At 43.5% G+C, this 26,509-nt stretch overlaps 1 protein-coding gene across 5 annotated transcripts in view; it reads left to right on the forward strand.

Annotated features, from left to right (window-relative positions):
* The first annotated feature begins 298 nt into the window (after positions 1 to 298).
* The window catches only part of LOC106576950 (latent-transforming growth factor beta-binding protein 1), a 133,842-nt gene continuing 107,631 nt past the window's right edge, over positions 299 to 26,509 (forward strand). For 3 of the 5 annotated variants that reach the window (XM_014154513.2, XM_014154517.2, XM_014154516.2), the window contains exons 1-3: positions 299 to 1,039; positions 1,862 to 1,932; positions 9,023 to 9,323. In XM_014154513.2, the coding sequence (XP_014009988.2) occupies positions 693 to 1,039; positions 1,862 to 1,932; positions 9,023 to 9,323 (719 nt within the window). In that variant the 5' untranslated portion in view covers positions 299 to 692. The remainder of the gene's footprint in view (positions 1,040 to 1,861; positions 1,933 to 9,022; positions 9,324 to 26,509) is intronic. The other 2 variants (XM_014154515.2, XM_014154518.2) reach the window with 1 other exon arrangement.

Raw genomic sequence — 26,509 nt, forward strand, 5'->3', positions numbered from 1 at the left:
TTAACTCGCTGTACAACAAGGTTTATCCCTGCTGTCACTTTGGTGAGCGCGCGCTCTTGCCGACAGCAAGAAGAAAGTACATGCGTCTTGAGGAATGGATTTCCTTTAGATCTTTGTGGACTAGGAATCTTTTACAGTCTATGCTAGGAGCCCTACGCACTCCAAACTTCTTTTTTTTTTTAGGGTTCAGCCCCACAAGTGTGTTCCAATAAGCGTCCCACTCCTGACGTCATGTCTGCTGGAGATTGGCTGTTCACTTCTGACACTAACTCCTTTACACAGTGAAACTTTTTAAAGAGTTTTCAATCTCATCTGCAGGGTAAAATATTGCACAGACATAGCCATAGCAGCCGTAACATCTGCTGTCCAGCTCCCCCCTACCCTGCACAGGGATAAAGGAGTGTTTCATTCTGTTTTAGATCCATGATCACGTTTTTACATTTATTATTTACTATTTTATTTTTCACTTTTTAAAGTTCAGCCTACGTTTTTAGTTATCGTTTTTAAATTCGGGTTGCAAGGCGAAGCATAGACGAATATGTTCAGGGATATAGAACTGTTTTACTTGCGTTAAAGTCAGAGGAGTTTTTATTTTCCACATTCAGACTTCGCAGAAGAAACATCCGACCTTCAAGGAATTTGTTCTAAAGTTTTCAGAAAGTATTCTGTCTTTACGCGGATACTGACTGGATATGGCTTGGATCAGATGGGACCTCTTGTTTTCTCTAGGTTTATTCATGTCACCAGCGTTTGTGTCCACGGATCAGAGTGGCTTTAGGAGATACTACGTGTTGCAGCCAGGTCCGAGCGGGACGGACAGGGTACATGTGAGTTCCATTTCTTCGCGCTCCAGTGCCACAGGACAGCCCCATGCCTACAACGTGGAGCTCACTGCCAGTTACGGTAGCCAGGTCCGAACCCGTAGGATGGGTAACCAAGCGATCCCGCTTCGCCAGGATACACAGTTTACTCAGCACCAGCAAGTCATTCGGCAGACCAGCCACAACGTTCACCAAAGTCACCAAATGAAAATTTCAGGGTAAGTTAACCAGTGGGTGTCTGAAAATAGTTCCTGTTACAGAAGAGTTCATCTGTCTGTCTATAGGCTACTTATCCTCTTGGATATCAAGATGGTCTGGTATACAAATGTATTGCCTGTGTTGGGTCAACTTACTACTGTACTGTAGTCATGCACCTGGTAAAGGAACTCGCTTTTTGTCTGGCCAATGTATTCACTGTAATAATTAACAGTGGTTGTTAAATAAATAGTCTGCGAGACCATCTTAAATGATACAGTGCATTTGTTTCTGGTAGCTTTTTGATATTTCTGACAAATCAAAACACGTGCAATGCTGTAGGCTACTTGTTTGGGACATTTAACCTCATTCATTTCAAGTTCAATGTATCACTTCTGAATGTTTTTTTTACCACTTTCAAGTTTATACGGAATAAGGAAATGTATTAACATCCACACAAAGGAGAAAGAAAGAAAAACAGCAAATTTTAAAGTACTGTTCTAAAATAATAAAGTATTCTCAAAGGAAAGTAGTCAAGCGAAATGGCCCAGATCCTGTTGTATTCAGGAGCAAGACCAGAATTTGCAGGGCCCCAAGTCGCAGCACTCTCAGATGTATGATTAGTGGGGACATTCCCACAGTCTCAGCACCAGGCTAGGGACTCCCAGCTTCACCTCCAATAAAAGGAAACCCCTAAAACCAGATCCGGCCCAGTTTTACTGGTTCATCTCAGGCTGGGCGGCACAGGTGGGTCACTAGGCCCACCAGCAAGTGAGTTTTAGGCAAAATGAGTTTGTCTTGTGTGTGTGACAATGCTCGATCTCTGTCTCTGGGTGTTGTTGCAGGGTGAATGTCTGTGGAGGGCAGTGCTGTCACGGATGGAGTAAGGCCTCTGGATCGCAGCGGTGCACCAAGCGTGAGTATCCACTACCACAGCCGAGCTGCTGCCGCAGGCGGGCCAAAAAGCTGCAGTGGTTCAAAATGTTCTTCCAAATTCTTGATGACAGTCTTGGATTCACTGTATATTGTACATGGCACCTCATAACTTCTTCCTTTGGAAAATGTACACAATTGTCTTTAATCACGGTATTCATTAGGCAGATCTGTGCCAGAATACCATATATATATATATATATATATATATATATATATATATATATATATATATATATATATATATATATCCATCCAGTATACCTACGTCCCCACTCTACTTGGAAACTCACCCAAGCATACATACATACATGCATGCATATATGTTTTGAAGGTGCCTTTAGATGATCAGCAGTGACAGATTGGAGAACAGCACCTTTCTATGCTACTCTTTATAAATAACTGGCATTGCTGACAGTGACTCTGCCCAACTGGGAACAATGACAGGACTGTCAGTGTGTTAGGGCCCGTGTTGCAGAGTCATGAGAACACTGTTATTGCATAGGAGTAGGCGCACGGCCTGAAAGAGAAAAAGGTTTGGAGTGTTTTATACCTCTTGGCTCGGCCCCATCATCTGGATCTCTTTCCTATTCGACCGTGAGGCTTTGCCAGCTGGTTATATAAGAGACAGACGGTCTCTCCGCGCCGAGTCTGGTGGACCTCCTGGGGAAACCAGGGCTTACGTTTTAGTCTAGGACCCCTGATTCATATGTTTTATAGGCCCAGCGTGCCTGCACTACTCTACTCTGGTCTGCTCCCACTTAAGACTGCGCTCCACTTAGTAGACTGGCATGGTCTCCTTGGCATGGTCTGAGGCAGCAGAGGTTGGGTGGGGGAGTGGGTGCAGGCATGCAATCCACAGTGGGGGAATGCTACTGTTTACATGGGAACGGGAAACGCTGCGCAAGGTTTCTGGAAGAGAACCAATAGTGGACATTCCTACAGTACCCATGGCTTTAATTGGTCCTTTTGATGTCAGGATCAGAGTCCAGTATGCCCGACTGTAGCTAGATGCTGGAATCGGGGTGGACAGGATGGAGTCAGATGAAATGTTACAGGGAGTTTCAACGACTGTTTTTTTTACAAATCTACGAAGATCTTTGTGCCACTAGATTTCTTTTACTGTACAGTTGCTCTTTCTGGGAAAATGGCTTTATGTTCTTATTTTCTCAGCTTATCCTCAGGTCATCTGGTGTTCACCGCTCAGTTGTATGATTTTTCACTGGCCGTGATATTAATATTTACAGTAGTAGAGCACCAGGGAAGCACTGTGAGGAGAGGTTCCATTCATCTATAGCAATGAATTGCTTTAGACAACCCTAATAAATATGATGAATAATGCAACTATGATTGATGAATTAGTGTAACCGACCAATGCATATGCTTGGCTTTTCTTCCTTATTTTCATTGTGCTTGTTTTTTCCTACATGGAACAATATTATAATAACTCACTCCTAGGCTATAGTCAGTCATATCTTTTATGGATCGCTCTCTATAGCTTTTGCTCAATTAGTTTTTCCAGGATCAGCTCTTTTCTTTTCTCTACCTACCTTGTCACTGAAGGTAGACTAGGTTGTAAATCCACCCCCTAAATGTTTAATGGGGTTTGATTTCCAGGATGCCCCAGCCCAGCCCCCCCCCACTACCCTCGTCGACAATGCTAACAAAAGGGTTCCTTAATAGATATTAATTTTGTTTTTTCTGGCAACGCCTTACACGTGGCCTGCTAGCATGCTGCATAAAGTGCTCTTTCAGTTTGTCAGTCACGCCAGCAACCTCCCACCAAGGCAAGCCCAGCTTTTAATTTTGCGGGTAGCTAGTAGAAGCTGTAAAAATCTTACCATACATTACCACTAGGATATTTAATCCATGATATTTTCCATGCCAAGCCACCCACAGTACATACTCAAGAATGTATGTGCATTTAAGAGTGAGTGTAGCTAATTTTAAAACGTTTCTTAAACAGTGACACAGAGAGCTGAAAACCTGGCCTACCTAGCAAATGGACCAAGCATGTTTAATCAGGAAGCTGTTATTGCAATTCTTTATTACATGACATCAGGCTGTAACCATGACACTAATGTTGATAATATGTGATACATGTTTTGCACCTTAGATGAGATTGTTTGTTTATTTGTTTGTCTTAATGGCATCCAGACAGTTTCAAGAATGTGATGCAGATGCTACAAACACCTCTCTGTCCTCTTAATGGACTGTAATCTAATAGAGATGATGAGCAAACATCCCAAGGATTTATTCAGTCTATTCCTGACGCAGAGAAGGTAGTCTAACGACATGTGATTATTGAATTGCAGAGCGGAATAGCACTCTGCTAGATTCAAGACTGTCCGCAACAGAAAATAGATTGTAGTATTAATAGGCCTTTGATATAATAACAAATGCCACTTAACATTCACTTTTATACATAGTGACTGACAGTACAGTGAGTGCATTCATATGTGATCCCTGTGGGTATTCAATACACGACCTTGGCGTTGCCAGCTCTTACCAACTCTGAGCTGTGTATTAACACTCGGGAGCAGTCATTTCCTGTACCTATTCTACCTACACTAACTGCAGAACTGCAGTGTTCCTCTTTAATATTACAGCTGTCCGCAACAGCACACAATATGCCCTCATAACCATATTGCCGCAATTCAAGAGAATAAAAAGACAGGTGTAGAAATGAAAGATAAAGATGGTTAGACTTTTTTTTGGTCTGCGAGAGACCCGCGTTAGATGGTCTTCCAGATCCCTTTGGGGTTCAGGCAGCAGCATCTTCATCCGGCTCAATCCCTCCGCTCCCACTGGAGCCTGGCGGCGCTATGTACAATGTGGAGCCGCATGGTAATCGAACGCTTTGAAAAGCTGCCCACCCCATTTCTCCCTTAACTGAGTGCAACCCAAAAGTAAGCAGAACGGGCCAGACAAAACAGAACATGAAAATATTTCGCTTCGGCGTAGCTGCACGGCACAGCTGAAGAGCAGTCTTTATTTTTCATGAAGGATCCCTCAAGAAGAGGCTACTTGAAACTCCCCCAAAGTTAAGAGAATGTGACAGGTTCAACCATTTGATATATTTAAAGGCCCAATGCAGCTGTTTTTATATCAATTGAGTACTCTACTAACAGATTTCCATAAAAATGGGCAAAAGTAGCTTTTTAGCAACACATTTTTTTCCTCAAGCAATAATTTTGCTAGGACTGTCTGGGAGTGGTCTGAGTGGGGAGGGGGAAACTGAAAACTAACTGTTATTGGCAGAGAGGTTTGGAACACTTTTTGTTATTGGTCTATTAACCAATTTACCGCATGATGATGTCACCATCGAAATCCAAAACTCCTGCCCATGCAACCTGTTGATTAGAAGTTCCTGTGCAGATTGTATTTTCGACCAGCAACTATCAGGAAATAAACCAGAAAATGCACACTTTTACAGTGCTAATTGAATCCGTTGTTGTACAATTTTTAAAAACATTTTTACTGATCTGGGCCTTTAAGCTCTCTCATGCTTTGCCTTGCATGTCCCTAAAAGACAGGACAGGATGTTGAAAGCAAATGATGCAGCCAGATATTGTAGTGATGTGGATGGGATGGACTCACAAAGGTATTTTTGTGCTCTTGCTCCTCATCCTTAGTTGAGGGTAATTTAAAGATGCTGTAGTGCTCACAGGGCTAGTCCAACCTATAGGACAAATAGAACTATGGCCAGTTGGAAGAGGCAGAGAAACTCTTTCGAAAATGAACAAGGAAAAAGCTAAAGACTTTACTGTAAACTGAATATTTAAAACGCTCTTGTAATCCAGGTAATCCCACCATTATATCTGATATTTTATGTTCTCAGAGCAACTTGATGGAATATACTCTCCATCTGAATACTGCTACTTTGTGTCTTTGTCTCTGTTGCGTTACCAGGACTCCCCTTTGCAGACCTCATATCCAGGCTTTATTTTCCTGATTACTTGACGTTTCCTTTGTGGATTTCTTTGGTTACTCAGGGCCGTCAGGTATGTGTTTAGTCTCTGGGTCTCCTCTCTACGCATGCATACCATACATTTCTCTGCGATCGCAGCCTCCTGCCAACACCAGGCGAGCACGACTAGGACGTTTCTTTTGCCAAGCCAGAGAGCTAGAGGGAGGGAATTAAAAAGAGGGGGGGGGAAGAGCATAATAAATCAGGGAAATCAGTCCATTCTTAGACAATGGAAATGTGTGACGAGAGAGATGGAGGAACTAGAGCGGTGTTCACCTCAACCCAGCACCTGGTGATTTATGATTGGTCTGCTGATTGAGGGGAGCGTCTGTGGCTGCTGTCGTTGTACAGTGCCTATCCAGACGCACTGGATCTGGAGTAGCAGTTAAGTGGGGGTGAGGACCAGGTATGGGCACAGTACCATGGCAACTAGGAATGTCTTAATGGACTTGGCTCTTCAATGTCAGACACTTGGCTGGAAGTTTACAACGCTGCTGCTTATTCAATGGACAGCAACAGAATTAAATGTAGTCTTGTGTTAACTCCAGCGATAAACAATGATTAGCTATAATTGATAGAAATGGCCATTGAGGCCCAGACTGCTTGAGTCAGCAATGTAGGCTCTCTGTCTCTGTCCTACGTATTGTACAGGAGGTGGGCAGACAGACACCGTTTATATTGAGTAGAAGCATGAGTGAGGAAGAAGACATCAAAAAGTAATATTTTCTTTCTTGTCCAACACAGTATTCACACAACTGCAACACTATTTCAGACCCAATTTAACTGTCTGTGTGCGAGGAAAGAATCAAGTAATACAAACCTTAGGTCATCCGCTGCCTTGGGAATCAGTGAGGCTTTTGGGATTGGTGTGGACAGGCTGTAGGATGGCTGGTTATTCAGCTAATGGTACATCCCCTGACACCTGCACTAGAACATTATTTCCTGAGAGAGGGACTATTCCCCACCCCCAAACACAGACACATACATTTTTGTATTCCGTGACAGACCTTTGCAGACTCCAGCAACGCTCCCTATGAGTCAGTCGAGTTGTAGTTTCATCAAAGTGTAATGTCACTTTGAATTATTTATTTTCCCCTCCCCAGCTAACACTTAAATCGGCATCACTTATACCGTGCCCTTGTCACAGAACAGCGTTCTGTGTAGCCCTACCTCTGCCTGAGAGGAACTATTCACAAACAGATGGCAGCATCACTCAGGTCCGGCCTTACTCAGGTCCCGCAAAGGTGCATAGGCGAAAAAAGAAAACAATTTACCTTACTCGGAAAAGAAAGCAAAAAAAGGCGCCCCAGAATGGAAAATTATAGTGTGGGCTATGTAGAAACCAAAACGTAACTCAGCAGGAGCGATGTAATCTGTGATGTAATCGCCCCCTGATGCTTGTTGCACAGCATGCGTTTGTTAGGTCTCGTGTCTGAATAGCTCAGTGGGGTGGAGAAAGCGTTGAGCCAGTGGTGAACCAGTTGTAGATGCCCATCGAGAGAGAGGGATTTATTTTTTCAAGCCCTTGGGTGGTGCATGACTTGCAGTTTGCTCTCACTCTCATTGATCACTTTCACAAATCAAAAGGAGCTAATGAGGAGTGTGGTGTAGGAACACCCCCCTCAGGGACCCTGTGGGGCTGGGGAGAGAGAGACCACTCACTTAGCCTTTTCCTCTCACACTTCACACACGTGTAGCCCACTGGAATTTTGGCTCAGCTGAAAGCGTGTGTGTGCGTGCGTGCGTGCGTGCGTGCGTGCGTGCGTGCGTGCGTGCGTGCGTGTGTGTGCGCGCATGCGCATGCGCGTGTGGTTGAAAAATGCTTTCTAATTGAAAAATGTCCGCCCCAGTCCATTGCGTTTTAGAGAGAAGAGACCAATGTAATTACAGGTGACCTGCAGGTATCCTGTATCTAATTCAAAGAAAACCCCAAATACATAACACACACACACACACACACACACACACACACACACACACACACAGTCCCTCTCTCTGATGCCCCAACACACCGCACATGATGTCATTGCACCAGGGACTCCAGTCATTGATTGCAGGGCCTCTGCTTGAGTAAAGCACCACCAAACTCTCAGCTTTGGGATGGGTGGGGATATATTCACTGTGTGGGGAACCATGGAGTTGGTATTTACATTGGCTGCTAATAATGACAGAGAGAAAGGCATGGGAACACTTTTCTCTCACTATGATTGTTAGGCATTTAGATTCTGTCTGTTTTTTATTCCTGTCCCTTTTTTATGCAGTACAGAAAGCTTATTGTGAATGCTCAGTACTGTATTTGTTAACCAGGAAGAAAGAAAAACATGTTTGGTAATGCATTCATTCATGATACTTTTTTCCTAATTTGTACATTACTTCTGGTTTGAGTAATGACTCTATGGCACCTAAATGAATCCCTCTGAGTTTCCTCAATAAATGTCTGAAAATACACTGAGTGTACAAAACATTAGCTCTTTCCATGACATAGACTGACCAGGTGAAAGCTATGATCCCTTATTGACGTCACTTTATCAGTGTAGATGAAGGGGAGGAGACAGGTTAGATAAGGATTGTTAAGCCTTGAGACATGGATTGTGTATGTGTGCCATTCAGAGGGTGAATGGGCAAGACAAAATATTGAAGTGCCTTTGAGTGGGGTATGGTAGTAGGTACCAGGCGCACCGGTTTGAGTGTGTAAAGAACTGCAACGCTGCTGAGTTTTTCACGTTCAACAGTTTCCTGTGTGTATCAAGAATGGTCCACCACCCAAAGGACATCCAGCCAACTTGACACAACTGTGGGAAGCATTGGAGTCAACATGGGCCAGCATCCCTGTGGAACACTTTCGACACTGTGTATGGTCCATGCCCTGACGGATTGAGACTGTTCTGAGGGCAAAAGGGGGTGCAAGTCAATATTAGGAAGGTGTTCCTAATGTTTTGTACACTCAGTGTAGCTACCAAAGTGCTCCCTGAGACAAAGTCATAGAGGTGGCATTTAACATAGGATATGTCTGCTTCTGGAGTGTGCGCCCGTGTGAAAATGTACACATTGCCGTCTTACTCTCTCTGTCTTTCTCTTTTCCCCCCTATGTTTTGTGCTGCAGCCAACTGCCTGCCCCAGTGCCAGAACGGGGGAATGTGTCTGAGGCCCCAGCTCTGTGTCTGCAAGCAAGGCTTCAATGGCAAGGCATGTGAACAGAAGACCAAGCCCACCTCCTCCATCCCAGCGCAGCCAGGGAACGGCCACACCAATGGACACACCAATGGCCGTAGCATAGTGCCCCGGAGGCCCATTCCCCAGCAGGTGCCCATCCCCCAGCAGGGTTATGCCCCAGTCCCTGTCAGCAACATGGCTCAGATGACCCTGACCGTCAAACAGTCCCCCCACCTTGTCCGGCCCCAGCAGTGAGTATTCTCTCTTCAGCTGCAGCATGTGGTTGACAACCCCCACTGGTGTCCATTTATTGTATATATGAGAATGCTTGAAATGGTTTGGTTAAGCCATCACTCTCTTCCAATCTGTTTTTGTTTCACGCTCCTCACAGTTTATTAGTAGTGGAGTCGAAGTGGTGCATACTGTCAAACAAAGCTTGAGTTGGTCGGAGGGCTCATCTGTAAATAATCATACAGGCACTCTGCTGGTGCCCCCACACGGTGTCAGAGAGGACAGCGAGGCCTCAGCCCATTCTCCATAGCAATTGGGGTCATGTGAAAACAACTTCTTCTCTGTGAGAGTTTTCGCAGCGCTCTTAAGACTGGACTTCCTCCTACTGGTTTGATTGCGTTATTGTTGTTTATCATCTAAATATAGTTTGATTATCACCATCCATTAGTGTGATGGGTTGAATCACTTAGAGCATTTTAATGTACTGTATTTGAAACGGTGCTGCTGTCGGTTTGTTTTGCCTGTCACTACAGTAGACTGTTGGAAAATGTGCAATCACATTGGACGTGGCGCAAGGCCCTCGTCTTGTCAAGAGTAATCAGAGTGAATGCAGACTTTGAGTAAATCTCTGTTTTCACTCGAATGTGGGGCAATGTGTTGATAGAAATGTCCAGAATTTCCTCACATCGGGTCCAAGAAATGTTGGCAGGGGTTGTTTACTTCTGATATTGATGAATGATATTTCAAATGTTAATGAATCCATTTTATGTGCTGTGTTCTACGTGCGTTCGCTGTAAAACGTCTGAGGTTTTATGCGTTTCTCAGGCGGTGTAATTGCTCCCAGATCTGTGTGCTCAAAAGCTGCTCTCAATTTCCACTGGGGCTTATTTCTCACAGAGAGCTATTCCCCCATCATTCATTAGAGAGAAGGAACATGTCATCTGATATGTCGAAGAAAAAAATAATCTCAAGGTCAATCATTCATAATCAGATCAGTTAGCTATGCAGGGAAAGAGTAATAAAGGCTTAATTTTATACTATTAAAAAATGTATTTCTACTAAATGTGTCAAATTGCGGTGCAGTTTCAAGAGATTTCAGATAATACTCTGTATTTTTATTTAAACCGAGAGAGAGTGTCCTGTGTGATAAATGGACGACTGGACCAATGGCTGGTTTCAGTGAAGCCTCTGACCCTGTCTACAGATGACACATGCCTTCTGATCCCATCAAAGAGAGGGTCGTCTGGGCAGTGGAATGGGGCTCCTTTACTGATGGGATTTCATTGGTCAGATCCCCACAGTGATGTAACTTAATGGATTAACCTGTTGGCATCACTCTAGTTTATTTAACCCCTATGCTATGGTTAGTATAGGATCTTTGTACCACTGTTTTGTTTGTGTCTGGCGTGTCCGCATTGGTTGGCGGATTGCAAGATATATCAATGGCACTTAGGGTGTGTAGTATCATGCGGTTGTTGGTTCAGTCATTTAGGCTAAGTGTAAGAACCTGCTGTGCTGTGAAGCGTCTTGCCCCATCATTTATTATCAAAATGGGGTTGAAGAGGTCTGGACTGGGCTCTGGCAGTACTGGAGTTGTTGGTTTACAGGGAGAAGACGAGATTTAGAGCTCAGAAAATTGTGTGTGTGTGTGTGTGTGTGTATATATGCGTGGCGTGCATGCTTGTGTGTTGCCAGCGGCTGCGGGAGTAGAGAACCTGGTCCATTCCAGACAGGAGAACTTTGAGGAACACTACTGGTCATGCCTGAGGGGCCAAGACCTTCCGTGCAGTCAGAGGGAAATTACGTGCCGTTTTTACTTCATTCACTCAGGGGAAGTAAAAAGACTAACGAGAAGAGTGAAGCAAAGGTGGGCAGCACAGGTGGCTCTATAGCCTCCTTTATTCCTAAAGCTGCTGGTTTTAATAAGTAAACGTGACACCCATCCGGCTGTATCCTATTTATGCCCACATTACAGTAGAGCAGGAAGGTTTAAGGATATTATATCGCTGATATTCATAATGTAAACTGTGATGGCAATTAGACTCTACATGTATATCTCTGCTACTCCAATGGGACCTCTATGGTCAACACTGTTATTCAGTGGTACTGTATGGTGTGCCCATGGAGTAGGCCAGGCTATGCTCTATGTGAACTCCTGCCCCTGTGGTTCTCAGTTACCGGACCCTTTGACAGGCCTCGGAAAACATGTCAAGTGCTGGATACTCTGTGTGAGAATGACATGCCCCGATGTTGGAGTGGGTCAAGTAATGACTTTCTCACTGTGTGTCTTCCCCCCCCCTTTCAGAGAAAACCCCTGCAGAGCCATGTGTCTTCCGCCCACATCAGTTTTAAGTAACATTGCCCATTTTGAATCATATCTGCCATTATTAATCATTTCCTACTGGTCATACACTAACCCTTACACAAATTCCCCCCCTGTTACTCAGAGGCAAAGCTTGTATTGATCTGTTGGTGGGGTTGGGGTTGGGGTTGGGGTTGGGGCTGGGTGGATGAGGAATGAATGACCTCAGCACCTGTGGGGAGAGTGACTGACTCAGAGGGAGAGGTTTGGACAGATGACGCGCTCTTCCTCCTTCCTCTCGCTCTCTTGCAGTGTGAGCCACAGACTTGCTGTGAGTGTGTTGATGTTTCCAGGTCCTTTTTTACAATGTATGTGTAACGCAGGAATTTCTTTGTGGTGCCAATATGTTCCTAGTTACACCCAGGAAGTTGGCTATTTCTCCTCTCCCTGGTTTTTCATTGTAAGAATGGAAAAATGGAAACTGTGTCCAAGCGGCAGTTGAGTAGAATCCCACTGGAACCAAATGAATCAAATGGGGTGAGCTCCAGATTCCAAGTGTGCAAGGTGCTGGGTCTTGTTATTGAGTCAATCAAGGAATCAGAGAATCAACTAACCGCAACAGAGCACTGACATATGTGGATATCCTCCTCTGTCTCTCTCTCCTTCGCCCTCTCGCTCTCTCCTTCGCCCTCTCTCTTTCCTTCGCTCTGTCTCTCTCTCATCTGACACAGTCGTGCTGATAGACTATGAGCGAGCTCTGTTGAAGTTCACCGGGTTCATTACGGTAGAGCGGAGTGTGCCGGTTCTCGTGGGGAGGACTTGGAATGGTAGCAGGGGCCGGTGGTGGAGTGTGTGAGTGTGGCCAGAGAATTTGAGTGCTGAAGGCCGAGACTGCACAGGTTCACCCCCTGTCAATGATCTGTTTATATAGAAATAAGCAAGATCTTCACTCTGATATTTCAGACTACCAGGCTCTTGTAACCATTCCTTGGATACAGTGAAAAGAAATCGTTTTTTTTTCTTCTATTTAATTACACAGCCGTTGCCAGCACACCCAGTCTTGCCAGATATTTTGTTGAGACTGGAATAAGATCTTATGTTTATAACTTCTCCCTTTCCCTCTCTTCGTCTACCCTGACTTTTCAGCTCTTTCTTGCTTGCATATTTAAAGCTTAGCTGCAGTAGACACCATTGTATTTATTTGACAGAGTAACAACATTTCATGCATGCCATCAGATGGTAGAAATCCTTTAAATCTCATTGGATGGTTCTGATTGGATGGTTCCTTGCTACAAATTGTAAAGCCCCCTTACCCAAATAACCCCAAACATATTATTCGTGTTTGTCGTGTCTGCTCCAGTCACAACAAAGCACTGACCTCCCATTGACCTCACACCGTCCATGTGATAATCCTCTTCCTTTTGTCACTGTTTTGTAAACCCTCCTTGTACTACCTGTGTTTGTTTGGTCTGACTATTAAAGCCCTTTGATGTCTACAGCCTCCTGTTCAGAATAGAGCCAGCCTCGTGGATTAAGTCAAAGAGATGAGAAGAGCAACAGAGAGTGGATGAGGCTCCTGTGTCACTGAAACTTTAGCTATGCCCATGAGAGAAGACCGGCTTAAATTGCTATACTGTGTTCTTGGAAATCTGCACCCATTCCTCTCACACCCATCTCCACCCCAGAGCTTCTAATGTATGCACATGACCAGCTGGTTTCTATCTCCCAAGCAGCAGGCTATAGTGTCAGAGAGAACACATCTGTCCGTTCTTTTTCTCTCTACCTCTGCTGCTGCTGATGGTGGAATTGCAGTGGCTGGGAAGAAAGGTCTTCTGTGGGGCACTCTTACTGCAACAGAGGGCTTCTGTTTCAGTGTTGTGGTTGGAGGACCACACTCATACCTTAGTGGCTGGTCAGAGCCTCCTGAGAGGGAGCCTCTTAAGAAGGTAGCTTTGCTGTGAGTCGGGCGAGTATTTAGAGTCAGCCGAGCTGGGCAAGGGAGAGACCAGCCCAACCCTGACCTCTCACCTCTCGTCGTTGGGGAGGAGGTAAAGAGATACCCCCTTCTATTCTAGGAATGGGGAGTGATGAGAGTGGTAGGGGTTGAAGTGTTTTCACCACTGACGCGCACACGCACTCACATACACATTTACTGTACACATAGTATTCACTCACATACACACACACAAGGCACTAACACATACACATCAAACATACTTTCTCTGTCACTCTCATACACAGACATGCACACGTATTCACATACGAAAACAGGATGGCTATTTAAGAAGCGATGCTGGAAAGAGGGGGCTATTTACAAAGCTATCACATTCTGTTTATTTATACTGTGCCAGAGGGCCTGTGGATGGGCTATGATATGAGCTGTGTGCAGAGTGACTGTTCCTCCTGTCTCTCACCTCACCCTGCGGCCCTCTCTCTGTTCCCACGCACTGTGGCCTGTCTGGGGCCCGGTGAGGCCTGGGATCCCAGCACATGGACTGTCAATCAGACAGGAAGAGCATTGCCCTTTGCTTTCAACCTTCAACCCCACATGAATCCTCCACTGAGCTCCCGGGCGGAACATCAACAGAAACCTTCTCTTCCTGTGACCTGGCCCATCCTAGAGGACTGGGCTTCCTCATACATACCCTGGCTCTCATTAGACTACCAGTATAAATATTCACCCTCAAAGTTCACCCTCTTAGGCAGGGTGAACTTTGGCCTGGTTTCATTTTTTAATTATCATGGGTGGGACTCGGTTTTGACTAGGTGGTACACAGCTACGACCGGAACTGTCTTTTTCGTAGCAGGTTAGGAAAATGAGGTTAGGGTTAGCTAAAATGCTCTCCTAACCTGTTACGAAAATTCACTTCCGGCCATAGCTGTACTCCATCTAGTCACAACTATGGGATTCCCCCTCCAGTCCCAGTGGTATGCATTCACCGTTCCATGTGAAATCGCCCTCTCATAGGCAGCCATTGGGTTGCGGTAGTGGAGAGCGTTCTCCTTCTCCCTAGCCATGGCTTCCTACTTTAAGAGGAAAGGGACTGCCCATGTGACAGATTGTTCCCTCCTAGATTTCCCAGCGCATGATTGTTGGAAGCCTGGTAATCTCTCCTGGAGTTCCTTAAACAATGATTATTCTTGGAGAGGCCAGGCCTTCTCTCTGGCCTTTGAAATGTATCAGTCATGCCTTGTAAAGATGAAAATAGCCTCTCATTTAATTTCCCCTCAATTTAAAATGCAAATTAGCTGCTTGTGCCCTTCCAGGTTTCTGTGGTCAAGATTGACGTAAGAGATTATTATTAGGGGATTTTATAGTCGATTTGAATCTAGACCGAAATGCATTTTTATTTGCATTCCCCCATTTCAAAGAATTTTAAAGAAGTCATTGCTCCCTCAGATATCCACTTTTCCTGATATAAAGTGCTTTCTGGGTATTTTCTCAGTTTGTGTGGAGCCATTGACAATTTTCAGATGACTTACGCAGTGGTAGGTTACTTTAATTTAGCATTGAATTGATCTGTTTGTAAAAAGAGAAATTATCATTAGTCATTATTTTGTGCATTGTTAACACCGGATAGTCCTCTAGATTAATTTGAACAATCTCTCTGCTATCTCTCAGAGTACGTTTCCATCCCTGCGATAAACTGCTTATCTTTAATAAAGTCTTACTGTATGATCAGAATTCAGAGCACATGTGACTGCAGGCAAGCTCTGGCAAATACACACTCAGTAGAAGGGCCCACTGTATATTACTGACCTATTTGGAAAGATAAATGATGTGAAATATGCCTCTAACCAGCCCTTGGGCAATCATATCCCGTTTGGAGTTTAAATATTAGACGGGAATTGCCAGTCATTTCCTAAGCTAGCAGCTGGCCAAACAGAGGAGTATACATAGATCTATTCCGATTTACTTTTATTTTTACCTCCACACTTGCCAGAAGAGCCGGCTCAAATAGATTTACTGCCTATTTTCACCACACTTCAACGTAAAGCGACGTGAGGCCCATGCTGGCTAGAGGTCACAATGCATGCAAACTCAAAGTCTCACCGAAGGAAAAAAACTTGAGTCAGTAGAAAAGCTATTTGGATAGCCGCCTATGCCGTCTATTGTGTCTATGCTCCAAACCCCATTTTTGAATTTGACTGCTACAATGAATAATTCCCCCTGTGTGTCTGGGGCTGCTGAGCGATGTTGCAGTCCCTTTATTGTGGTATTTAATGAGGCGTTAAATTCAGACCTCACAGTGAGCTATTTCACTGTAGCCCACTTTTTACCTGCTGGCACTGAGCCCAGAGGGATGGGGACTTTCAGTCATTTTATTTTTAAACTGCAGCAGCCCTCTGACGCACACTTTGGCTGGAACACAATCTCTTAATAACAATCCAGTGAAAAATGACTCCACCAGAGGTGGACCGACCGTCATTGTTGAACCGTCCTAATCTGGTCATTTTAATAATGGAACACTGGTAACTGCAATAATGTTAACTTACTGTTTTACTCATTTCATATGTATATACAGTATTCTAGTCAATACCATCCTATTCCACGATTGCTGAATGTATACTATTCTATCCTACGTATTCTACAGATACGTATAGTAAAAACTACATATTCTATTCACATACTGTCCATAATGTCTATACATCCCACCATATATATATATATATATATATATATATATATATATATATATATATATATATATATATATATACACTCACTCCGGACTCTGACATTGCTCATCCTAATATTTATATATTTCTTAATTCCATTCTTTTACTTTTAGATGTGTGTGTATTGTTACATATTACCACACTGTTAAGAGTTAGGAACACAAGCATTTTGCTACACCCGCAATAACATCTGCTAAATATGTGTATATGACCAATAAAATGTGATTTGATTTAATAAATTTGAGAGTTTACGGTTCACCTGTCTTGACTGACCGTGATTGGTTGTACCTCTGTTTGCCAACACGAGTCACCGGTTGACATGGTGTCCTTATCTTACTCTCTGGGAAGCTGTCATTATGCAAACTGAAAGACATTCTCCAATGATTTTTTTTACTTTGACTGTTGAAAAGCGATATCCCAAGTACAAACAGTAAAGTACATACACACTAAAGGGTAAAACATTTTTTAGGGCAAAATATATAAATAAATAAATAAATAAATAAATAAATATATATATATATATGTTTGTACTTGGTGTGTATGTACTTTACTGTTTGTACTTGGGATATCGCTTTTCAACATATATATAATTTTTTTTGACACAACTGCAAACTTCAAGGAGTTGGACATTCAAGTTAGTGTGATGGGAATCTATGTCAACTTCCCTCCCCCTTGCTTGAGGGACAAAGAGGAGCAACAGAGAACAAAAGAGGAGGGCCACCCCCCTCACTTGCGTTATGTAATGACTTGGACCACCTATTGAGATGTTAAGTAAATCAGGTGTTAAATGAGGTGAAGGGAAGACTGAAGTGCCACTTAAAGCTCAATAGCAACTCAACAGGCTGCAGTTGCCACTACATCGGGGGACAGACGGGGATAGACAAGAGGGCTACCTCACTGGGGGTGCTGCTGCTTCAGTTTAAAGAATATGAATGCTCTTTGTTCTTTCGATGCCCTGACCTAATCATCCCTGAACATGAAATGAATAGTGTCCTACCTAATGTCACCTGTTAGAAGGCTGTTACTTGATGATGTTCACTTTGGAATTACAGTTCCTTTCATGTACACACATTTTGCTGGATGCCAGGAGTCATAGAAATGTTCCTCTTGCAGGTATTTCTGGATCGAAGGGTGTCTGTCGGTGACAATGGCGTCTATTTTCACATTCTCCCCCTTCAGGAAATGTAGACTTCTGACCAGTCTTTCCTTCTCCATGCGTATGCTGTTGCCCACTTCATTGCTCTAGAGGAGAGATGGTTATGAAACTACTACAAATCTGTATATCTACAGCTTTAGAATATAGATAATGAAATGATTATTTCACCTGAACAAGTCAGAGGCCTAGTACTTTGCCAGTTGTAAAGCCCATTGATGTATAGCTTCCATATTTTGCACAGTGACCTATAGGGGTGATATGGTTCACTGAGTTTACTCTACAAGGGCATATCGTAAAGACCTTGTCATACAGTGCCTTCAGAAAGTATTCGATACCACTTGACTTATTCCACATTTTGTGTCACAGCCTAAATTCAGAAATGTATTACATATTTTTTTAGAACCCATCTACCCATACCAAATAATGCCGAAGTACATTTTTTGTTGTTGAGATTGACAAATTTATTGAAAATGAAATACAGAAATATCTCATGTATATACTGTAAGTATTCACACCCCTAAGTCAATACTTTGTAGAAGCACCTTTGGCAGCAATTAACAGCTGTGAGTCTTTCTGGGTAAATCTCTAACAGCTTTGCACACCTGGATTTTATGACATTTGCCAATTATTATTTTCAAAATTCGTCAAGCTCTGTCCAATTGGTTGTTGGTCATTGCTAAACAACCATTTTCAGGTCTTGCCATAGATTTTATTAAAGTAGATTTAAGTCAAAACTGTAACTCGGCCACTCAGGAACATTCACTGTCTTCTTGGTAAGGAACTCCAGTGTAGATTTGTCCCTGTGTTTTAGGTTATTGTCTTGCTTAAAGGTGAATTAATCTCCCAGTGTCTGGTGGAAAGCAGACTGAACCATGTTTTCCTCTAGGATTTTGCCTGTGCTTAGCTCCATTCCATTTATTTTTTATCCGGAAAAACTCCCCAGTCCTTAACGAATACAAGCATACCGAATACAAGCATACCTATTCCTTCCCCTACAACAACTGAGTTAGGAAGGACGCCTGTGTCTTTGTAGTGACTGGGTGTATTGATACACCATCCAAAGTGTAATTAATAACCAATCTACTTTTTTTACCAATCTACCAATATGTGCCGCCCTTTGCGAGGCATTAGAAAACCTCCCTGGTCTTTGTGGTTGAATCTGTGTTTGAAATTCACTGCTCGACTGAGGGACCTTACAGATAATTGTATGTGTGGGGTACAGAGATGAGGTAGTCATGAAAAAAACATGTTAAACACTATTATTGCCCACAGAGTGAGTCCATGCAATTTATGTGACTTGTAAAGCACATTTTTACTCCTGAACTTATTTAGGCTTGCCATAACAAACGGGTTGAGTACTTATTCACTCAAGACATGTCAGCTTTTCATTTTTTTATTAATTTGTTAGAATTTCGAAAAATGTAATTCCACTTTGATATTATGGGGTATTGTGTGTAGGCAAGTGACAAAACATCTCAATTTAATCCATTTTTATTTCAGGCTGTAACACAAGTAAATGTGGAAAAGGTCAAGGGGTGTGAATACTTTATGAATGCACAGTTTATAGTATTGTGGTACATGTGGTGTCTACCTGGTGTGTCAGCTCTCATTGTTGCAGCTCGTTCCAGTCGCTAGTTGCAGCGAACTGAAAAGACGAGCGACCCAGGGATGTGTGTGTTTTGGGGACCTTTAACAGAATGTGACTGTTAGAATGGGTGTTGTATGTGGAGGATGAGGGCTGCAGTAGATATCTCAGATAAGGGGGAGTAAGCATCAACCAGTGGGTCTTGCGATGAGTAAACAGAGACGACCAGTTTACAGAGGAGTATAGAGTGCAGTGATGTGTCCTATAAGGAGCATTGGTGGCAAATCTTATGGCCGAATGATAAAGAACATCTAGCCGCTCGAGAGCACCCTTACCTGCCGATCTATAAATGATGTCTCCGTAATCTAGCATGGGTAGGATGGTCATCTGAATCAGGGTTAGTTTGGCAGCTGGGGTGAAAGAGGAGTGATTACAATAGAAGAAACCAAGTCTAGATTTAACTTTAGCCTGCAGCTTTGATATGTGCTGAGAGAAGGACAGTGTACCATCTAGCCATACTCCCAAGCTCTAAACCCTCAGAGGTAGTAGTAACACCTGTAGGGAGAGAGGCATTCTTCTTACCAAACCACATGACCTTTGTTTTGGAGGTGTTCAGAAGAAGGTTAAGGGCAGAGAAAGCTTGTTGGACACCAAGAAAGCTTTGTTGTAGAGCGTTTAACAAAAAAAACAGGGAGGGGCCAGCTGAGTATAAGACTATCATCTGCATATAAATGGATGAGAGAGCTTCCTAATGCCTGAGCTATGTTGTTGATGTAAATTGAGGAGAGCGTGGGGCCTAGGATCGAGCCTTGGGGTACACCCTTGGTGACAGGCAATGGCTGAGACAGCAGATGTTCTGACTTTATACACTGCACTCTCTGAGAGAGGTAGTTAGCAAACCAGGTCAAAGACCCCTCAGAGACACCAATACTCCTTAGCCGGCCCACAAGAATGGAATGGTCTACCATATCAAAAGCTTTGGCCAAGTCAATATAAATAGCAGCACAACATTGCTTAGAATCAAGGGCAATGGTGACATCATTGAGGAGCTTTAAGGTTGCAGTGATACATCCATAACCTGAGCAGAAACCAGATTGCATACCAGAGAGAATACTATAGACATCAAGAAAACCAGTCAGTTGATTATTGAAACGTTTTTCCAACACTTTTGATAAACAAGGCAACATAGAAGTAGGCCTATAACAGTTAGGATCAGCTTGATCTTCCCCCTTTAAATAAAGGACGTACCGTTGCTGCCTTCCAAGCAATGGGAACCTCCCCAAAGAGGAGAGACAGGTTAAAAAGATCAGAGACGGGCTTGGTGATTATAGGGGCAGCAACCTTAAAGAAGAAAGGGTCTAAACCATCTGACCCAGATGTTTTTTTGGGGTGAAGTTTAAGGAGCTCCTTTAGCACCTCGGACTCCGTCACCGCCTACAGGGAGAAACTTTGTAGCGGGGCAGGGGAAAAAGAGGGATGAGCATTTGGCCAAGTCGCATTAGAAGGGGTGTGAGATGAGGAAATGTTGGATGGGCAAGGAGGCATGGCTGAGTCAAATAGGAATCCTGACTTAATGAAGTGGTGATTAAAAATCTCAGCCATGTGCTTCTTGTTAGTAACAACCACATCTACTTTAAGGGACATGGGCAGATGTGAGGAAGAAGGTTTATTCTCCAGGTCTTTAACTGTTTTCCAGAACTTCTTGTGGTTAGACCCACAGAGAGAGACCGCTCCTTAAAGTAACTAACTTTGGCCTTCCGGATAGCATGAGTGCACTTATTTCTCATTTGCCTGAACAAGAGCCAGTCAGCCTGAGTATGCGTGTGCCGAGCCTTTCGCCAAATGCAATGATTGAGGTGGAGTAACTCTGCAAAGACACGGTCGAACTAAGGGCTGAACCTGTTTTTTAATTCTAATTTTCTTTATGGGGGCGTGCTTGTTAACAATATCACTGAAAATATTTAAAAAAGAGGGTCCAAGCATCTTCAACAGAGGGGATCAAGCTGATTCTATACCAATTTACAGAGGCCATGTCGTGAAGGAAGGCTTGCTCATTAAAGTTATTTAGCAAGCGTCTATGACAAATCAGGACCGGTCGTTTCACTGAGCAGCCATTACGAACACAAGCTGTTAACCTATATGGGCTAACCTACTCAACAGCCAGTGTAAACCTGTGGCGCGTTATTCAAATTCCTCAAAAATGCAAAAACTTCAATTTTTCAAACATATGACTATTTTACACCATTTTAAAGACAAGACTCTCGTTAATCTAACCACACTGTCCGATTTCAAAAAGGCTTTACAACGAAAGCAAAACATTAGATTATGTCAGCAGAGTACCCAGCCAGAAATAATCAGACACCCATTTTTCAAGCTAGCATATAATGTCACATAAACCCAAACCACAGCTAAATGTAGCACTAACCTTTGATGATCTTCATCAGATGACAACCCTAGGACATTATGTTATACAATACATGCATGTTTTGTTCAATCAAGTTCATATTTATATCAAAAACCAGCTTTTTACATTAGCATGTGACTAGCATGTGACTAGCATTCCCACCGAACACTGCCGGTGAATTTACTAAATTACTCACGATAAACGTTCACAAAAAGCATAACAATTATTTTAAGAATTATAGATACAGAACTCCTCTATGCACTCTATGTCCGATTTTAAAATAGCTTTTCGGTGAAAGCACATTTTGCAATATTCTCAGTAGATAGCCCGGCATCACAGGGCTAGCTATTTAGACACCCAGCAAGTTTAGCACTCACCAAAGTCAGATTTACTATAAGAAAAATGTTATTACCTTTGCTGTCTTCGTCAGAATGCACTCCCAGGACTTCTACTTCAATAACAAATGTTGGTTTGGTTCAAAATAATCCATAGTTATATCCAAATAGCGGTGTTTTGTTCGTGCGTTCAAGACACTATCCGAAAGGGTAAATAAGGGTGACGAGCATGGCGCAATTCGTGACAAAAAAATTGTAAATATTCCATTACCGTACTTCGAAGCATGTCAACCGCTGTTTAAAATCAATTTTTATGCCATTTTTCTCATAAAAAAGCGATAATATTCCGACCGGGAATCTGCGTTTAGGTAAACAGACGAAAGAAAATAAAGTACTATGGGCTTAGGGCACGCGCCTAAGCCCATAGTACTCTGATCGGCCACTTGCCAAACGCGTAAAGTGTTTCAGCCAGAGGCTGCCTCGATATCGTTCAGCTTTTTCCCGGGCTCTGAGAGCCTATGGGAGCCGTAGGAAGTGTCACGTTATAGCAAAGATCCTCAGTCTTCAATAAACAGAGCCAAGATGAAACACAACTTGTCAGACAGGCCACTTCCTGCATGGAATCTTCTCAGGTTTTGGCCTGCCATATGAGTTCTGTTATACTCACAGACACCATTCAAACAGTTTTAGAAACTTTAGGGTGTTTTCTATCCAAAGCCAATAATTATATGCATATTCTAGTTACTGGGCAGGAGTAGTAACCAGATTAAATCGGGTACGTTTTTTATCCGGCCGTGTCAATACTGCCCCCTAGCCCTAACAGGTTAAACAGTGATCACTAAGGTCATTACAGAAAATACTACACTGCTCAAAAAAATAAAGGGAACACTAAAGTAACACATCCTAGATCTGAATGAATGAAATAATCTGTGTTCGTGTGTCTCCGCCAATAAGCGGCGGTCACGTGTGGCTCGGGTGCGTCGAAGGAACTTGTGTGTGTGACAGGGCCTAAAATTAACACCTGCCAAATGCAGGTAGATTTTGACATTGTCGGGTAAGAATGTCTAATTCACCAGCCACGTTGCGGGTGGTTCACTCAAGGCGTGACAGTGCGAGCATTTCATAAAAATAGTAAAGTATGGCACAAGTGCTAGTTGTGATTTTATAGCAAAATAAATGCTGCAGTAGCTGTTTTCAAAGTATTCCTGACGTTTTGTTTCATATCTGGTAATGCTCAAAGCAAATCGGAATCCTAACGCTGTAGCTATCCCACCTCGCGCAACAACACCGCCTGTTTAGGGGGCTGTGAGCACTGAGTAATGTGCTGAAAGATTTGTTTATAAAAGCAATGCGTTCAGGCATTGGTCTAATTTACTCTAAAGTCTACTTAAGTGAGACTTTGTCCTCGTGTTTCTTGGCTATTTATACTGCTCAAAAAAATAAAGGGAACACTTAAACAACACATCCTAGATCGGAATGAAAGAAATAATCTTATTAAATACTTTTTTCTTTACATAGTTGAATGTGCTGACAACAAAATCACACAAAAATAATCAATGGAAATCCAATTTATCAACCCATGGAGGTCTGGATTTGGAGTCACACTCAAAATTAAAGTGGAAAACCACACTACAGGCTGATCCAACTTTGATGTAATGTCCTTAAAACAAGTCAAAATGAGGCTCAGTAGTGTGTGTGGCCTCCACGTGCCTGTATGACCTCGCTACAACGCCTGGGCATGCTCCTGATGAGGTGGCGGATGGTCTCCTGAGGGATCTCCTCCCAGACCTGGACTAAAGCATCCGCCAACTCCTGGACAGTCTGTGGTGCAACGTGGCGTTGGTGGATGGAGCGAGACATGATGTCCCAGATGTGCTCAATTGGATTCAGGTCTGGGGAACGGGCGGGCCAGTCCATAGCTTCAATGCCTTCCTCTTGCAGGAACTGCTGACACACTCCAGCCACATGAGGTCTAGCATTGTCTTGCATTAGGAGGAACCCAGGGCCAAATGCACCAGCATATGGTCTCACAAGGGGTCTGAGGATCTCATCTTGGTACCTAATGGCAGTCAGGCTACCTCTGGCGAGCACATGGAGGGCTGTGCGGCTTTCATCTGTGAAGAGCACAGGGCGCCAGTGGCGAATTTGCCAATCTTGGTGTTCTCTGGCAAATGCCAAACGTCCTGCACGGTGTTGGGCTGTAAGCACAACCCCCACCTGTGGACGTCGGGCCCTCATACCACCCTCATGGAGTCTGTTTCTGACCGTTTGAGCAGGCACATGCACATTTGTGGCCTGCTGGAGGTCATTTTGCAGGACTCTGGCAGTGCTTCTCCTGCTCCTCCTTGCACAAAGGCGGAGGTAGCGGTCCTGCTGCTGGGTTGTTGCCCTCCTACGGCCTCCTCCACGTCTCCTGATGTACTGGCCTGTCTCCTGGTAGCGCCTCCATGCTCTGGACACTACGCTGACAGACACAGCAAACCTTCTTGCCACAGCTCGCATTGATGTGCCATCCTGGATGAGCTGCACTACCTGAGCCACTTGTGTGGGTTGTAGACTCCGTCTCATGCTACCACTAGAGTGAAAGCACCGGCAGCATTCAAAAGTGACCAAAACATCAGCCAGGAAGCATAGGAACTGAGAAGTGGTCTGTGGTCACCACCTGCAGAACCACTCCTTTATTGGGGGTGTCTTGCTAATTGCCTATAATTTCCACCTGTTGTCTATTCCATTTGCACAACAGCATGTGAAATTTATTGTCAATCAGTGTTGCTTCCTAAGTGGACAGTTTGATTTCACAGAAGTGTGATTGACTTGGAGTTACATTGTGTTGTTTAAGTGTTCCCTTTATTTTTTTGAGCAGTGTATTTGTGAGGATAACATCGAGGACAGTAGCCTTTTCTGGGTGTTTGGAGTCATACCTTGTGGGATTGGTAATTATCTGAGAAAGATTTAGGGAGTCCCATTGCTTTAGAACTTGGATTGTCATGCTTTGTTTACATAATTGGCTTTTATTAGCGAGCAAAGGCAACTACAGCAAGCCAAGGTATAACCAACTAAAAGACTGCATTCAGCTGTAAAACTAGCAAGCTAGCAAGCTAAATATCCCAAAGTTTTTAGATGACCAGGGAAAAACATTTACACCAAGGCAAACATATTACTCATCACAACAGCAAGGGTCAGCTATCGTACCTTTCTTTCCATTCTCAGCATCTGTGATGGTTTCATCCAGATGACAAAGTACTATCAGATCCTTCACTAACGTTAGAGTTGAAGGATTCGTCTACGCGTGGACTTTTTAGGTCCGACATCTTTCCCAGCCATTCCAACCATCTTCGCTGGCATTATGGACTTGTTGGGAAGATTTTAGAAAATCGCCGGAGGACTTCATTCAGTTTCTGTAATGACAGCTTCCCAGAGAGTAAGATAAGGACACCAAAATGTCAACATGTGACTCATGTGGTGGCAAATAGAGGTACAACCAGTTCAAAAATCACTGGAGTCAGTCTTTAATAGCCCTATAGACCCCTCTATTCAATGTTATTAGTTAGTTCTAGTTATGAATTGCTGAGAATATACAGAATGTTTGATTTTTTTCCATTTTTATTGTGACATACACCCTGGATAGGTGCAGTGAAATGTGTTGTTTTACAGGGTCAGCCATAGTAGTATGGCGCCTCTGGAGCAAATTAGGGTTAAGTGCCTTGCTCAAGGGCACATCAACATTTTTTTTCACCTTGTCGGCTCGTGTATTTGAACCAGCGACCTTTCGTTTACTGGCCCAAAGCTCTAACCGCTAGGCTACCTGTGTACCGTGCCAACAGTAAAATGGCATTGTCACATGACTAATTATTTGGTAGCTAGTTTAAGTTGTTTTTACAGACTTGCTGGATACTGTTCCTAAGTTGGAAGTAATTAATGGAAAAATATACTCTTATATATTTTACCAGGTTATTATTTCCAAACTTAAGGTATGCAAAATGATGGTTTTCCCCTGTGTATTTGAATCCTTACAGCCCCAGACACAATGTTTCTACATATGTTGTCTTCATTGATCATTTTTATGAGGGGAGATGTCTTGAAGCAGTCCTGCACAGGTGCTGAACTCTTTAGGTTCCCTAACTTGTTGGTTTTGTCTTGAAATATAACCCAGTGTCCTTTTTTAAGCTGGAGCTGTAGAAAAATGTATGAGAAGTGAGCCTCCATTTGGGTGGGTTGGCCTGTCTGTCTCCAGACTCCTGTCAGAGGTCCTCAAAAAAACCTCAGTGGTGTTGTGGTAGGCAGTGTAGAGTAAGGGGGAGACACAGGTATCACCTCACCAATCACAGTCGAGAGAGAGCATGGCTGAGACCAGCAGTCCCCTCAATCAGGGGATAACATGACAAATCTCTGCTTTGATGGATGTTGTCTGCGAGACGCTCATGTTCTGCCAACTGGCCTCAGCACTCGTTCCATACCAGCATTCCTCACTCCTCAAGTCTTCATGTGCAGGAAAACCACATTACCATCAGTCCCTCTCCCTACAGGGAAATCATTTGTCCTGCAAATTGTTTGAAACTGTGATTTGTATCAGGTTTTCAACACCCCAATGTTTTTGATATTGTCTGAAGGCCAAGAATCTCCTCCATGCTCCTTGGGGTTGGTGAAGTTAGTGAGCGGGAACTTTACAAGAACAGTAGCCCATCATTACTTTCTGTACAGTAAGTATGGGTTTTATTCATGGTCTCGTACACGGACAACCTTG

Source organism: Salmo salar, chromosome ssa18 (genome assembly GCF_905237065.1).
Source record: "Salmo salar chromosome ssa18, Ssal_v3.1, whole genome shotgun sequence".
NCBI classification, from domain to species: Eukaryota; Metazoa; Chordata; class Actinopteri; order Salmoniformes; family Salmonidae; genus Salmo; species Salmo salar.